The 17128-nt window shown below is 38.4% G+C and overlaps 1 protein-coding gene across 1 annotated transcript in view; it reads left to right on the forward strand.

Annotated features, from left to right (window-relative positions):
• Positions 1-17128, forward strand: part of LOC118222801 (titin-like) — a 202142-nt gene that overhangs the window by 14070 nt on the left and 170944 nt on the right. The window contains exons 9-26 of the mRNA XM_035408658.1: positions 45-296; positions 413-526; positions 1467-1724; positions 2049-2114; positions 2219-2477; positions 5500-5572; positions 5757-5975; positions 6078-6220; positions 6391-6566; positions 6777-7001; positions 7172-7416; positions 9920-10140; positions 10944-11108; positions 11218-11386; positions 12088-13784; positions 13894-14175; positions 14398-14664; positions 15746-16018. Coding sequence (XP_035264549.1) covers positions 45-296; positions 413-526; positions 1467-1724; positions 2049-2114; positions 2219-2477; positions 5500-5572; positions 5757-5975; positions 6078-6220; positions 6391-6566; positions 6777-7001; positions 7172-7416; positions 9920-10140; positions 10944-11108; positions 11218-11386; positions 12088-13784; positions 13894-14175; positions 14398-14664; positions 15746-16018 — 5104 coding nt within the window. The remainder of the gene's footprint in view (positions 1-44; positions 297-412; positions 527-1466; positions 1725-2048; positions 2115-2218; positions 2478-5499; positions 5573-5756; positions 5976-6077; positions 6221-6390; positions 6567-6776; positions 7002-7171; positions 7417-9919; positions 10141-10943; positions 11109-11217; positions 11387-12087; positions 13785-13893; positions 14176-14397; positions 14665-15745; positions 16019-17128) is intronic.

The raw sequence follows: 17128 nt of genomic DNA on the forward strand, positions 1-17128 counted from the left end.
TGGTGATGTGCAATTTGAACACAAATGCTGCCTGTTGTCTCCAGGGTGAGGGTGGGAAAAAGGCGGAGGCAGTGGCCACAGTGCTAGCTGCTGTTGACCAAGCACGCATTCGAATGCCTGTGCATGAAGAGGGTGGTCATGTTGAAGAGAGGACCATACAGCATGACTTAGTACAGCAGTCTGCAACTGTACAGTCTACAGAGCAGCAAGTCACCTCTGAGATGGTGAAAACTGAGGCTGTGCAAATGCCTACAATCCAAATCCCTTCCGCTGAAAAGAGTGCCGAGTTTGCTCAGGTTCGATGTCTTTTCATTTAGAACAATGACATGCTTTCACTACAGTACAGCATTGTTATTTTGTAACATTTCAAGTGGTTATCATCATTCAACTTGTACTCTATTGGTTGCTTTAGATCGAAGGAAGTAAAGAAACCATCACCCATGTGGACACTGCACTTGCGCCTTCCCCAATTCCACATTTCACTGTTTCAAAAGTTACTGTTCCTAAACCTGACCATAGCTACGAGGTAAGCATGGGAAATATCAGGCAAACAGTGGAACATACAGGTCCTGAGTGGCTTTGTAAGAAAGGGCTCTCAGTTCTCTATAATCACTAGTTTGGGCCTAGTCAGCTTTATGTCTGGGAAGTCACAGTGGCATAGCTAGTTATCCACCAGGAGTAGAGTGGGTTTAAATGTTCCTTGGGGGCACAGGTGCATTATTTCTCCTAACATGGAAACCCACCAGTTACTAGTTGTCATCAGTGAGAGATGTACCTGTCCTCTGATTGGTACCTCCTCTCCTGTAATATAATTTGGTCTGTAATATGTTAATGATGGGCAGGTGAGAAAAATGGTGAGTTTACATATGCAAAATATGATTCCAAATTGTGAAGAAGAAAAGTGAGGTAAAAGAACAGCATAAAGTGAATTTATGTGAAAAGATTTTCCCTTTGTTTTGTGGGGAAGCTGTAATAGTTTGGTGGCCACACTTGAATACCACAGTAGTGGTTGATGGCACCAAATGCTGGGTGCATATTTCAGTGAGTTAGTGAGAAGAGACAGTTTTAGGCTAACCTCAATGACTAAAGCATACGTTCCTGATTGCCTGACATACAACCTTTTCCCCGCAAGTATTGTTCACTGTGATATGTTGAGCTTCACCTAATTATTTAACTTTTACAATCATTTTTGCTGTGGTGTGGTTCTAGTGTGTATTTTTCTCACCTTGCTAAACTCCTCAACAACATTAACTCTTCATGACATACTCATTTCATTATGTTCATCATAACAAATGTTCTCCTGTCTCTTTACTAAAGATAAAGGTCTTATTGCCCATGGTTCCACTCAACCCATTCATGCTGAAACTAACTTGAATGATTTCCATTGTCTGGCTTAAGAAAGAACAAAAAGACAAAAATCTAAGAATTATGTGTTGAGACTCATTTTTTGTTCTTGGGTTGGTCAGGTGTCAATAGCAGGCTCTGCTATTGCTACACTGCAGAAAGAGTTATCCTCTACTTCTGCTGGTCAAAAGATCATCAGGCCCGTCAAGCCTCCTTCTCATAAGACTGTGGAGACGAGAGAAATGCCTGAGCCAGTACCATCTCCCTTTAAAGAAACCTCTGAAAGATATCAGACATATTTGGGAACCCAGTTACAGAAAGATACAGGCACTTCTTTTACAGGGGGTATGGAGCAGAAGTATGAACAATGGGAGCAACAGGTTTGTAGCCCAGGTTGCTTCCCCTTACTAGTCACTCTAACATTTTGTGGATTCCTACATTACTGGCCCCTAACTATTCCTTCCTCACAGTTGGTTGTAAGCCACTCTCCCCCTGGACCTGACCCTGCTTTGTTGCAGCAACATCCCCCGCCTTCTTAGCATCTGCAGCTGTGATCCTCTTTTGTTTATTCCACTTCACAATTTTCTGAATTCATCCAGAACTCTTCATTGTGATATCTTTCCTACCCATCCCCCATTCCAACAGAATCATCTTTATCAATTAAAAAATATTCTGTATCATTGACAAAAATGTGCTTTTCATAGGTTGTTGAGACTGCTACAATTCCTTCAGCTGCTGAAACTGCCGTGGTGCCACCCACTCTCATTGCTGTAAGTATTATTTGAAGACATCACACAGTAGACTGCAAAATGGTTTTTAATTTTCACTACTTTGAGGAAAATTGGCACCCAGATTGACAAAATACTTTTTTCAGGGCTTGAAGAATATGACTGTCATTGAGGGAGAATCTGTGACACTGGAGTGCCAGATATCTGGTCACCCTGCCCCAGGCATCATGTGGTTCAGGGAGGACTACAGAATCGAGAGCTCCATTGACTTCCAGATTACCTATGAGAATGGATACGCCCGTCTGGTAATCCGTGAGGCTTTTGCTGAGGACAGTGGACGTTTCACTTGCACAGCCACCAGCGAGGCGGGAACAGTCAGCACCTCCTGCTACCTGCTTGTCCAAGGTATTGAGCACAACAAGATGAATGTTTACTGCCATGGTTTGAAAAAAGTAAAACATGCTTACATTAAGAACCACAGATTGATGTTAGTAGTATTAGTCACCTCTAAAAAAGCAAATATAACATTGGAATGGCAGCTGGTGCCCTACATGGTTTAGGAGGCCTGGTTTGTAGTTGGGGGGTTCTAAAACACTGGTGACTTTGAAGTGGTAAAACCTTTAATCCCACTTAAAGATATCCAATTTGTTGAGGCCAGCTGTCGGAGACCTGCTACATGTGCCATTTCTTTAATGAAATGGTGCAATTTGGTAATCTTTTGTTAGACATTTTATGAACAAATAGCAATTATAACTATTATAACTAAATATTATTAGAATTTCACCAATTACACACCAAAAATAATGCAATAGCATAATTATGAAATTATAGAATGTCTATATGTATATATGTATATATATATAAGAAGCTGCCTATTTCTTTCTTATTGCGATTTGTGGTTCTTAGGTTTTGATTGTTCAGCTAAACTAATGTGCTTGCACGAAACAAGTTTTGATGTACTTCTGTTCTAAAATTGGTTTGCAGTGTTTCCCATCAAATCTTTTTTTTAATGGGCGGTGGTGTGGATGGGGGAGGGGGCGACAAAGTTAAAAAAATTCACTGCGGTAATTAATTAAAGAGTGCGCGGTATACGGCTAGTCTCATCCCGAATCAGCAGCGACACTAGCTCTTCGGTGAGCGTACTGCATACTGCACAGCTGTGCATACGCTCCATACACTGGGTGCTGAATCACACACATCCTCCTCCAAGCACTGGATGTTCAGCTCTTATGAAGCCTTGCATTTATTAGCAGTACTGCTACAGCAAGCATCTCTCTATCGCTACTACTTTTGTCAGATTTCGCTGTATTGACCTATAGATAGTAATTGCAAGTAGAAACAAGGAGGAAGATAGAATCATTATTATGGTAGCCAAAAGCAGCATCTCATCTTGTTGCTTTGATGTGAATAGGTCAGTATTATAATGTTGCAAACCTTTTTTGCGACATGTCGCCACTTGCAGGTCGCTGTGTTGAGAATCTTTGATCTGAACTTGCCTTTAAATTGTGTGAAATGTATAACAGTTTTCAGGGAAAAAGAATACTTAATTTAAAATGTTTTCAGCCGTCAACCACGGTCTGCTGAACACCATAACCAGATGTGACATCCAAGCTATCAATAGCAACAAAAATATCCTGGTTGGATATTATTATGATGTCACATTTCATTGACAAAATAACAATCCCAGAGTAACAGATTACTCTCTTGAAAACATATAATTCTGTGCTACAGTAAAATTAACTTTTGTTTCACGTATGCTTTTTCATTTTGAACCACATTTGCATTGTGGTGATTAGTGGGTGTTGCTTACATAAATAAACAACTTGATACAAAAATGTATTTGGGGGCAAATCTATTTTGGCCACCAGAATTACTCAATGTTTGGGAAACACTGGTGTAAGTAAAACAGTGTTCTTTCATTTTGAATCCCAGATGCAACTTGTGAAAAACACCCACTATCTGAGGGGAAATGTGATGCTCTGACAGCCTCACAAAGAGGCTCAAAAAAAAATACAAATATATTGTACAATTTTAATTAAACAAATTGTTGTTTTCTGCTGGAGAATTTAAAAATAAGAAAAGTAAAGCTTAGGTTTATTGGTTTCAGAGGTATACCAAATTTGTAACTGAGTCACAAAATGTCAGTAAGCATTTACAGAACAAAAGAACAAATTTGTATATGGTTTTTAAATGTTATCATTTAACAATGTGCATTTTTAGGGGTCTAAGCACTGCACGTGCTAGAATCCTAATATTTCCGTTTTTATTATTTAAAAAAAAAAATCATTTCTTTATGTATTATTATTGTTTTTTATCTATTTTATTTTTTAAATTATTTTTCTGCCGTAAAAGTGCTTGCACTGCAGAAACTGTACATCATAGCGCAACCAAATTTAGCAGGTTGATTCCCATTCCCATGTGCGTTTCTGGTTATAAAACTTACCCTGTTTGGCCAAATGGTGGTACTATAGGATGAAAGTGAACTTTGAGCAATAACTTGTTTTGCAGTTTGCAGTTGCAGTTCTTCAAAATCTTCCTCAGATTCCCAGATTCATACCAAACAAACTTGCCTCAAGGATCCATAATTTCCACCATTTGATTTTTTGCTATTCTGAATTTTACGAAAAACCTTTTTAGGAAAAAAAAAAAACCTCTGCTTAGACCATTTGACATATCAATATAGGACTTCCATCAATTTATTCATTAGATGGTCCTCTAAAAGGTTATTATAAATAAAATCAGTACAAATACAACAGCTGCAGTAAGGCAAAAAAAAATGGATGTACATGTGGCATATTACAAAAATGCTAATAACTCTTTTGTTGTAAATAGACAAAATTTGGCAGCTGAATTGGCACTCACATCCCTAGCCCAACTCTACAGTATTGGTCCAACTGAGTCAGATGATGGTGCTATTGAGCACAGTATTTTTTTTAAATTCATAAATTCAAGAAAATTCACTGTTGTCTTTTAGACATATATAACACCCTTGCAGTGATTTTTCCTCATCTGGAACATACATCTGTACCTTTTCTGTCAGTGCAATCTTGGATTATCACTATTTTTGAAATGTGATTAGCCATTTCACCCAGTTTTGGACTTTACTTTATTTTTTTGCACCTTGTTTACCTTGATTTTGGCAACTTGTTAAGTGGTGTACGGTAATGTTTATGTGCATGGCTGAATCCCAGGTATTGCTACCTGCAGCTATATTCACAATGTAAATCACCATGCTATTGATCACCAGACCTAGTATGACCTGTACTGATTATATTTTGTGGCTTAGAAAAAGTGAGATACTTCTGCTGACCAACCTAAATGGTACTCTATTAAATATGCATGCCCTTCTAATGTGTATGGTTTTATCTGCCAAAATTATGTCTTTTATGGTGAGCAAGTATAACATAACAATCCTCTTCCTTTTCAGTTTCAGAGGAAATTGAGGGCAGGGAGGACATTACAACTGTTTCTGAATACACTGACACTGCTGAGCAGAAACAGTGAGTACCATTCATAACTTTCCATTCTATGAACTCTAAAAGGTGGACAAACCAAGAAAGTCGCGCAAATGTATACATAAACTGTACATACAGTCATTGGGTATTTACACCGCAGAATAGACATAACTTATATCAGCAATATTTTCTTCTTACATTCATATTTGCTTTTGAAATGTCTCTTTAGCATTGTCGTTGAATCCAAAGCCGAAACCATATCAGAAGTAAGCGGCATCACAGAAACTGTGGAATCAGGAGCAGAGGTGGCTCCCTTTTTCGTGAAGAAGCCCACTGTGCAGAAGCTAGTGGAAGGTGGGGGCATCGCCTTCGAGTGCCAGATTGGGGGCAGTCCCAAACCCCATATATACTGGAAGAAGGCAGGAATGCCACTTACCACTGGATATAGGTACTTTTATTCAATGACTTTTAATTTTTTCAGTTTTTATTGCAAAGGGTTTAGAGTTGTGAATTATACTGAAATTAAATTAATTTATTACTTGCATTTTAGGTACAAAGTGATTTACAAAAAGGAAACTGGGGAGTGCAGGCTGGAGATCTCCATGACCTTTGCTGATGATGCTGGAGAGTACTCAATCATTGCCAGGAATAGGCTGGGAGAGGCCTCTGCCTCTGCTCACCTTCTAGGAGAAGGTCAGTTGCATAAAAATAACTAGATTTAAAAGTTAAACAATACACGCTTATGGAAAAATTGACATACACAGCAACTCAAGACTCCAAACAACTTGTCAATTATATAGACAAATCTTGACAATGGCACTTAATTGTCTGTCAACATTCCACATTGGGGTTTTCTTTCACAGAGGAATATGAAGCCTACATGAAGAAATATGAGATGACTTTTAAGACTGAAGTAACCACAATGGTGGAGGAGCCGAAAGTGGCTGATATCCCTCCTGTGGTTGTGAGCGAATATGGGAAAGAGCAGATCCGCACCACTCAGCAGATGAAGATGATGAGGACCTTCGTCTCAGAGCAGGTATGATAGTCAAAAATAAAGAGTCAGGATAACAAAGATAGTAAGAGGAAAAGAGATGTAGAAAATATGTGTCATATTATAAAGTTTAACAAATAAAAAAGTGCCTCATATTTATAAAGTGTAACAAATTATAAAGGTAAAAAAATAAATGTACAAACAATTACAATGTGTATTGCAAGGGATTATTTATACTGTTTTTCTCATTGATAGGAACTCCAGATCTCTGCTTTTGAGGAGAGGATAATCCACGAGATTGAATTCCGCCTTCTTAAGATAACGTATCAGGAACTGGTGACTGAAGATGGGGAAGAGATGATCATGACAGAACAGGAGGCTGTAGAGCCAACTTTTGACACTCCTGTGAAGAGCTACAGGATCTTGGAAGGCATGGGAGTCACCTTCCACTGCAAAGTGGCAGGAACTCCGCTGCCCAAGGTATTCCTCAAAGATTGCATTGTTCATTTTGGTTAGATTTTTTTATTGTAGAGAAAAACGTCTATCAACAACACCAGTGAAAGACAGATACCAGCAAGCCTATTTCCAGTACATAATTCAACCCGAATGGCCAAATTAGCTGAATTGCACTCACTATTCCTGTTTTACAGATTGCATGGTACAAAGATGGCAAGCGCATCAGGCATGGTGGTCGATATCAGATGGAGTTTCTCCAGGATGGGAGGGCCAGTCTGCGTATCCCAGTGGTGCTGCCAGAGGATGAAGGTGTCTACACTGCCTTGGCTTGTAACATGAAGGCAAGTTCTGTCAGCTCAGGGAAGCTGTACGCGGAGCCCACTGCACCAGTCGGAGCTCAGCCCTACATACCACAACCTGAAGCAGTCCAGAGAATCCGGTAAGATTTATCTGCATCTTTAAAAATAGAGTCATCCATTTTTAATGCTACTGATTACTTACAGGAGAAAAAGTGGTTTTAGTATTAAAATTTTACATCGCATCTCTCTAGAAACCTATGAGGCAGTTCTACATACCTGGGTTGTGCGGAATTCAGAATGATAAAATCTGCCCCCATTCAATTCATGAGTTGAACATACTCTAGGTAGTCACAATAAATAAGTAGATATACTACAGGTATATACTAGTATGTGATGGATTCATTTTTTTAAACTTAGTTGAAAAGTTTAGTTTGTATAAAAACTGCAATTCTTTTCAAGTACTAACATAGCATTAACTGCTAGTTAGGATATCAGAGGAATGTATTAAAGTTTTATTGAATTATTTAAACTTGGGACTTGGGGGCAGGGAGATTAGAGAGTGAAAAGGGTAGGGAGGTACAGACTTCCCAATGGAAGCTGTCAAGGCTGCTTTTAATAGTGAGAACATTAATAAAATCTTGAAAGCAAAATTTTGGTAAGGGTGGCTTGTGGCTTACTTATAGCTTTATTAGTAGAAGATACACAACAGCTATGGCAAATACGGAATTTGCTATGGCAAATTGCCACCGTTGTCGCGTAAGGACAACGGTGGACCCCCCTCCCAGTCTCATCTGCAACTAGCTTGACACATTAAACAATAGCATTTATCTGAGAGTTCCTCAAATATTCTTTCACTGCCAAAAATTCCATCATAGCAACAAAATAAAGCCAATGATAGTCTGAAGGTATGCCAATACAGCGGTGAAAAACACTGCTCACTGAATAGCAAAATAAACAAGAGGAATTCTTGTGAAATCATTCCACATCATTATTTCAACATTGTGATATCAATGTTTCATCTTAAACCATCATAGTGTGCAAATGTACAGTATATGCTTTAAAATGTATGAAAAGCATTTTATTAATTTTCGGAGATGTTCTGGATAGGTTTTTGGACCCCTAGATATCTCTGACTGTGTACTGACGAAAAGATAGTAGCCTAATTCTCACTTGAAAATTATGCAAAGTGATTTTCACTGAGATTTGTTATGGAACTTGATCATTTGTTATGATTATCTTATTATACATTGCAATGCACAATTTAGGCATTTTGGCAGCTTAAATAAATGTAATGGATAAATTTGGAGACATTAAAGGATGCCAGGGTACACTGTTTTCATTTTCCTTCATAGATCTATAGTAGTTCTGCTTATTTCCCTCAGATTTTGCTAATTTGTGGCCAATGAGTGTATGATCCAGGACATGCATTGTTTTACCTGTTACATATGTGGCTGTCATTATTTAATTTATAACGAAAGGAGTACAACTTCATTTCTGCATTGCTTTTGTGGCACATTAGTTCTTTCTAAACTGTGAATATAAGTCTCTGTGATGCTCATACCAGGAGTTATAAAGCCTGAAATAAAACACCACATAAATGAGCAAGGATTGGCCAGATTTGGTATCTGCGCAAAGGGATTACATTTTTAAATTAATCAAAAGTGGGAGGTTTAGCTAACAGTTTTAAATCCAAGTAATCCAAGAAGATTTATGCAGAATCCAGAAGTGGGCAGAAACCTGGTAAATGAAATTCAATATGGCTAAATGTAGTTCTACAAGTTCTACGTGTTCTTTCAAAGTTGTGTGAAATAAATAACAGTTTGAAATCCAAGTAATCCAAGAAGATTTATGCAGAATCCAGAAGTGGGCAGAAACCTGGTAAATTAAATTCAATATGGCTAAATGTAGTTCTACAAGTTCTACATGTTCTTTCAAAGTTGCGTGAAATAAAAACATAAGCAGGACTACTTCATGGGAGGAACAAAAATCTCAATTGGAAAAAAGGGTGTAATAGTTGATCAAAATCTTTCAGGTTCTAGGTATTGTGCTGAAGCAATAAAAAAAGGCCAGCAAAATACTGGGATATATGGCCAAATGTATTGAGTATAAATCCAAGGAAGTTATATTTATGTAATACAATACCTTTTTCAGACCACAGAATACTGTGTGCAGTTCTGGGGTCTGTACTACAGGAAAGATGTAGAAGCTCTGAAAAAGGTTCAAAGTTGGGCCACTAAATTGTTTCCTGGTATGAATTGGAAATGTTATGAGGAAAGCTGCTTAATCTCTTAAAGCTTACTAAAAGGAAATTTAGGGGTGAGTTGATTGAGGCTTTTACATTCATAAAAGGGATTAACAAAGTGAACTACTAGAGATTCTTCAAGTTAAGTTCTATCAGTAGAATAAGGGGGCATGAATGCAAATGAGCAGAAGGTAAATTCTAGAAGAATAGATTTAATAGATCTTGAATAGATTTAAATTCTATTCAAGAATTTAAATTGAAGTGCAGAGACATTCACAATTTGATTCTGAATGGTGCGCAACCCCGCTACATACCTTAATAACTGATGAGTATATATGACATTACCTTTTCTAATTTTTTTCACATTTTGTGCATGGATCTTTGTAAATGTCTCCTCTCAGTTCCACATCACCACGCTCCCTGAGCCGCTCTCCTGGACGTTCTCCTGGTCGCTCTCCATCACGTAGACTGGACGAGACGGATGAAGCCCAGCTGGAGAGACTGTATAAGCCTGTATTTGTCATGAAGCCCTCCTCCTTCAAGTGTGCTGAGGGGCAAACTGCCAGATTTGACTTAAAAGTGGTTGGCAGACCCATGCCTGAAACCTTCTGGTTCCACAATGGTGAGTGGTGTATGCATAGTTTAATGTATTTGATAACTTTTCTCAAAAGCAGGTATTAACTTTTTTGAGGGAAAAAAATCCATGATAATCATCTTTAAATATTTAGACTCTTATAACACCATTTAAAATCATCCAGTCACAGAAGATGATATTTAGTGAATTAAATAGATAGTTAAGGGCAAATTTTTTATTTTAATTATACCGTTAAAATTTTGTCATATGCAATGTGCTTGGGATACCTGGAGTACACATAATAATATAATATAGTATAGTTTAATCAAATGTATGTTATTGCCACCTCATACAATAGCTATGTATCTATAGGATAAAGGTACGCTTTTCTCTGCCTCCACATTTATGAGCATGAGGTCACTCAGGCTGTCTTGACCAATGGTTGATCTCAGGCCTTTTTCTACAAATTTAAGATTGGAGAAAATCAGTGCTGAATTTTCACAGTTGTACAGAATCTTTTCAAAACTTAAGATTTTCTGACTTTCCTCTGCTGTCCTCTCACTTACATCAATTTCAAAAGCCAGCTTGAGAAACTGAACAGAAGCAGCAATGAAACCGCTTTGGTAGGGAGGAGAGAGGACTCTACTGAAGCATGTATTGTTAATGTACTTTTTCATTGGTACAATACGTTTAATTATTTGGGGGTGAAATTTGACTCAAAACTAAATAAAATGTTCATATTACATTTGAAAATTGTAACATGGTGGGAGCTTGTATTTTAAAATGTTAGATCATTTAAGGCACAAGCATATTTAAGTTCAGCTAGAAGGTTTTTCCTTTCTCCTTTACAGGACAACAAGTGGTCAATGACTATACTCACAAGATTGTGGTAAAGGAGGATGGAGTTCAGTCACTGATTGTGGTCCCAGCCATGCCCACTGACTCTGGGGAATGGACTGTTGTGGCTCAGAACAGAGCTGGAAAGACTTCCATTTCCATGACTCTCACAGTAGACGGTATGATGCTATTTAATGTAGAATAATTTGTGCAAATGATTGTTTAGTTAAAAAAAGGATACTTAATAAAATGTTTGTGTTGACTATAATTTTATGTGTGTATTCACAGCTAAGGAAAACTTGGTGAGACCCCAGTTTATTGAGAAACTGAAGAATATTAGTGTCAAGGAAGGAACTCTGGTTGAACTGGCTGTAAAAGCAATTGGAAACCCCCTTCCTGACATTGTCTGGCTGAAAAACAGCGACATTATCTCACCACATAAATACCCAAATATCAAGTAAGTGCCTTGTTCCCATTATCGTAAACAAATGTAGACAAAACACATTAAATAACATTAAAAAAAAAAACACAAACATGTTTCTCTATGGAAGCCCTGAAAGGTGTACAATAATTATATCACGAGAGAAACTTTTTTTTGGCTGACTTTTTCTGCAATTTTTAATTTACTTCGCCTTTTAGGGCCTCCACCAGTTATGTCGTACATGCAACATAGCTCTCGCATTTGAGCAGGATGTCCATAGCCTAAAACAAATTCATGAAGACAACCTAAATTGGCTTCATTTGCAAGAAAAATTTTATATTGGCATAAATAAAAAGTTTCCTTGACCTTATAGTATAATATATAATTAAGGCTGGGTGTTTGTTGTGGAAAATATTGGCTGAAGTTGCAGAGCAGTCATAGCAATGTTGTCGAAAATGTATTTATTTATTTATTTATTTAGGATCCCCATTAGCAATACACACAATACATACAAGATTGTATAGTTTTGAATTTTAAAAAAGGTTATTTATTGTGCACATCTTATTAATTTATATTAATAATACTGACATACAATTTGATTTATTGACATTTACTTATATTTATATTGCTTTTATTTTATCTATACCTGTCATCTCATACTTTAAACTTGAGCTGGCATATAGGCATCTCATGAGCATAATTTGTGAAATTTAATAAAATGTGAAAATTAATTACAGGATTGAAGGCACCAAAGGGGAAGCAAATTTCAAGATCGCCTCTAGTGTAGGCTCTGATAGTGCCTGGTACACAGCCACAGCCATCAACAAGGCTGGACGAGACACCACCCGCTGCAGGGTCAACATAGAAATGGAGTCTGCTGAACCAGAGCCTGAGAGAAGACTTGTCATCCCCAAGGGAACCTACAAAGCCAAAGAAATTGCAGCTCCAGAGTTGGAGCCCTTACATCTCCGTTATGGTCAGGAGCAGTGGGAAGAAGGGGACTTGTATGACAAAGAAAAGCAGCAGAAGCCACACTTCAAGAAGAAGTTGACCTCAGTCAGGCTGAAGCATTTTGGTGCTGTGCATTTTGAATGTAGGCTAACTCCTATTGGTGACCCCACCATGGTAGTGGAGTGGCTGCATGATGGAAAACCCCTGGCAGCAGCTAACAGGCTGCGAATGATCAATGAGTTTGGCTACTGCAGTCTGGACTATGAAGTGGCTTACAATAGGGATAGTGGTGTAATCACCTGCAGAGCAACAAATAAGTATGGATTTGATCAGACCTCTGCTACCCTGATTGTGAAGGATGAGAAGAGCCTTGTGGAAGAGTCTCAACTACCAGAAGGTAGAAAGGGAATGCAAAGGATTGAAGAGATGGAACGCATTGCCCATGAAGGGGCTCTTGCAGGAGTCACAACTGAAGAGACATATGAGAAGACTAAGCCTGAGATTGTTCTTCTCCCTGAGCCGGCGAGGGTATTAGAAGGGCAGACTGCCAGGTTCCGCTGCAGAGTGACTGGATACCCTGCACCTAAGGTGAACTGGTACCTCAATGGGCAACTCATCAGGAAGAGCAAGAGGTTCAGGCTCCGCTATGATGGTATTTACTACCTTGAGATTACTGATTGCAAATCTTATGATTCAGGAGATGTGAAAGTAATGGCAGAGAACCCTGAAGGTGTGGCTGAACACTGTGTGAAACTGGAGATTCAGCAGAGGGAGGACTTCAGGTCTATCCTCCGCCGTGCCCCTGAGCCGAAGGCTCCAGAATCTGGTACTGAGCATGGAAGGGTTCCCTTTGAAGTTGTCAAAGTTGAGAGACCCCCTGAAGCTATTCAGCCAAAAGAAGTAGTAAAATTGAGAAAGACTGAGAGAATCATCCATGAGAAACCAACAGAGGAGACAGAGGAGCTGAAAAGCAAATTTAAGCGTAGGACAGAGGAAGGCTACTATGAAGCCATCACTGCCGTAGAGCTCAAGTCCCGTAGGAAGGATGAATCCTATGAGGATATGCTAAGGAAAAGGAAAGAGGAACTTCTTCATTGGACCAAAGAGGTGTCTGAGGAGGAAAAGAAAAAAGAAGAGGAAAGAGGCAAAGTTACCATTCCCATAATCAAACCAGAAAGAATCGAACTGTCTCCTAGCATGGAAGCTCCAAAGATTCTGGAACGCATACAGAGCCAAACAGTTTCCAAAAGTGAAGAGGTCCGCTTTAGAGTTAGAGTGGTTGGGAAACCCGATCCAGAGTGCCAGTGGTTCAAAAATGGAGTTTTGCTGGAGAAGTCAGAGCGTATTTACTGGTATTGGCCTGAAGACCATGTTTGTGAATTGGTGATTAGAAATGTATCAGTTGAGGACTCTGCTAGCATTATGGTCAAAGCCGTGAACATTGCTGGAGAGACTTCAAGCCATGCATTCTTGCTTGTGCAAGGTAAAATGCTTAAATTAAGTAGTTATCCATTAACTAAATAAATCCGATACATTTGTGAATATGACTGCACATAAAATTGATGCATTGCTCTTATGCTTTTATTTTTCAGCTAAGCAAGTTATTACATTTACACAAGAACTGGAAGATCTCAATGCCAAAGAAAAGGATACTATGGTGACCTTTGAGTGTGAAACTAATGAACCTTTTGTCAAAGTGAAATGGCTGAAAAACAATACAGAAATTTTTTCTGGAGACAAATATCGAATGCATTCAGACAGGAAGGTGCATTTCCTGTCTGTGTTGACCATTGACATGGGTGACGCTGCAGAGTACAATTGTGCTGTTGCTGAGGACGACCACATCAGAACCACTGCCAGACTAATCGTTGAAGGTAAATTATATGACGTATGTAACTGCAACACCGAGAACAATTCAGTAAATTATTTTCATTCATTTGTCAAAATTTTTTGTAATTTGCTTTCTGGTTGTTGGCATTAATGCAGACTGACAACAGAATAATGTGAATAATTATGCATTAAGTAATTAATACTAATTGTAGTAAGTGGACCCATCACACTATAAATAAACTGTTTTTTTTCCTGCTGTTGCATAGGAGCCCCGCTGGATATTGTAAAGAATCTGGAGAATATAGAAGTTCCTGAGACCTACTCTGGGGAATTTGAGTGTGTAGTGTCCCGTGAGGATGTTGAGGGTACCTGGTACTTCAAAGACAAGGAAATCACTCCCAGCAGCAAATATGTTATGTCTTCTCGGCGTGGACGCCACACTCTCACTGTCAAAGATGTCAGGAAGGAGAACCAGGGCAAATATACTTTTGTTATTGGTGAACTGAAGACAAGTGGATCATTACATATGAAATGTGAGCATTTTTGCAGTCTTGTCAATGAAATAATTTTAAAATAAAATAATTTTTTAAGATTTTGTATATATGGGGCAACTGTATTGCACATCTGGTTTAGGCGCGATTCTTGTTCTAGTGCTTGGATGAACCCCACAGTCCAGGCCAGTAGCACTGTAGGGTGATGTATAATTGACATTTCGGCCATGAGTTCTGGTTCTGTCAGCAGGGGTCTGTGCCTCACCATTCTCCAGTGACCCCTGGGGAACTTGCAAAACTTGCATTGTCCTAAACGTCTGAGGGGAGGTGTTTTGGATTTGTTGTGGATAAAACTTTGTGGATGACTATTCTGCCAATGAATAACATCAGATCACCTATCTAGTCTACTACCTGTAGTTAGCCTAGTGATTAAATCAAAGTTTCACACATTTGCCAATTTCACAATACAGCAGATAGGTAATGAAATGCTTAAAGTTAGCCTGCCAGCATCCATGTGCATGTGAAAGGAAAACCTGGTAAAACAATAGAAGAAATAAACTGAAATAAGAAAAGATAGGGTAGACAAGAAAGTAAGTAAAAATTGAGCTCCCAGAGTGGGTAGATTTTGTGCATAATTAGGCTGTGTAGGTTCGATAACCTACAGCGGTGTAGCCTAAATGGGGCATAGCCCTACAAGTAGTGAAAGTTAGACCAATGTTTTGTCGAACTAGCTCTATTAGCATAGCCAACATTAGTGAGCACTTCTTGTGCTACTTTTTTTTGCAAACCTTGCTGTAGTATTGTTATTCAGATGACTATTTGGTAACTAATGGTAGATAATCTATTGCTGTACTTTATCAATGGAAGAACAAACAATTCCTTTCCCAAGCTTGCCATAATAATTTTTCTATATTTCCACGGTTTGATGTGTTTTATATTTATACATTATTTATGATTGTATCAAGCCAAACCTCTTTTCAAAGATAATTTATTAGATTATACTTCCAAATACTATCTGTAATTTTTTGCATTCAAGTGTATGCTGACAGCTGACTCCAGCTTCTTTTGTCTGGCCTGTTATTTTAGTGAATCTGTAGTAAATGACATATATCTTTCTGCTTAGTACGTCCAGTGACATTGATGCAAGGACTCACAGACCTGACCATCTGTGAAGGGGACATTGCCCAACTGGAAGTCAGATTTTCCCAGGAGAACGTTGAGGGCTCCTGGATGAAGAATGGGCAAGCTATCTCAGCCACTGACCGCATTCATGTTGTGATTGATAAGAATACCCACAAGCTTCTCATTGAAGATGCCAACAGAGATGATGCTGGAATGTATTCGTTTGTTGTTCCTACTCACAATATCTCCACGGCTGGGAAGCTAACCGTTCAGAGTAAGTACTTTAAAAAAAAAAAAAAAAAAAAAAAAAAAATCCATTGTATTTGTGGGTAACAGTAGGGGTTTTCATCATTTCCCGTTCAAACAAAAATAATGTAGAAATGTTTAGAATTTCCTTAAACAGCAAGGCAGTTATTGAAGCATGCTTATTCTACACACTGTTAAGCCCTGTGCAACTCCGAGTGTTTTCTTTTAACGGAAATTAATAAATGGGATTGTTCATTGTATTATACATTTAGGTGCAATTTAACTGCTGGAGTGTGGTGAACAACCTGTATGACAAGCCAAAAGATCAGTTAAATAGCTTTGCAATGGTGTGAAATTTCAATAATTTCATTCATATAACAGTTTTACATTTTTTTGTGGGAATTTACTTTACGACAATGCGGTGGTAACTTATTAGATTTGAATTGCACTATTTGTTCTAACATTAATTAGCCACAACTAATCATTTACACATACATACATACACACCACACATACTCTATGTAATAGAGTTCTTACAGACTATACCGTATATACAGAATTACAGACCTTTTTACGCATTATCCCCCCATTTTAGGGGACCAAAATTAAATGGGCAATTGGGTGCTCAGCTGACACTTGACCAGTTGTGTGTCATTGTATCATTAGTTCATGCGCAAGAAAGCTAACAAAAGGTCAAGAGCTGATTCTAGGTTTTCCATTAGCATTTGAAGTCTGTCAAATGAGGACCAAAGAAGTGTCAGTGCCAGTAAAGCAGACCATCATGAGGCTGAGACATCAGAATCAGTCAATCAGAGACATAGTGAAAACATTGAGTGTGTTAAAATGAAAACTGTTTTGGTACATTGTTAAGAAGCAAGAATGCACTGATGAGCTCAGCAATAGCAAACAACCTGGTAGACCATGGAGACCACTGTAGTGGATGACTGAAGAATGCTTTCAGTTGTGAAGTAAAATCCCCTTTCAACTGCCAAACAGATCAAAAACACTCTCTGGGATGTAGGCATAGGTGAATTGTTAAAAAAGCCACTTTTCAGCTGTCAAATAGATCAAGAGCACTTTGATACATCTATGTGTACAGGATGTAGACTTAAATGTATCAAAGACTACCATAAAGAGA

The sequence above is a fragment of the Anguilla anguilla genome, chromosome 3 (assembly GCF_013347855.1).
Source record: "Anguilla anguilla isolate fAngAng1 chromosome 3, fAngAng1.pri, whole genome shotgun sequence".
In the NCBI taxonomy this organism is placed as follows: Eukaryota; Metazoa; Chordata; class Actinopteri; order Anguilliformes; family Anguillidae; genus Anguilla; species Anguilla anguilla.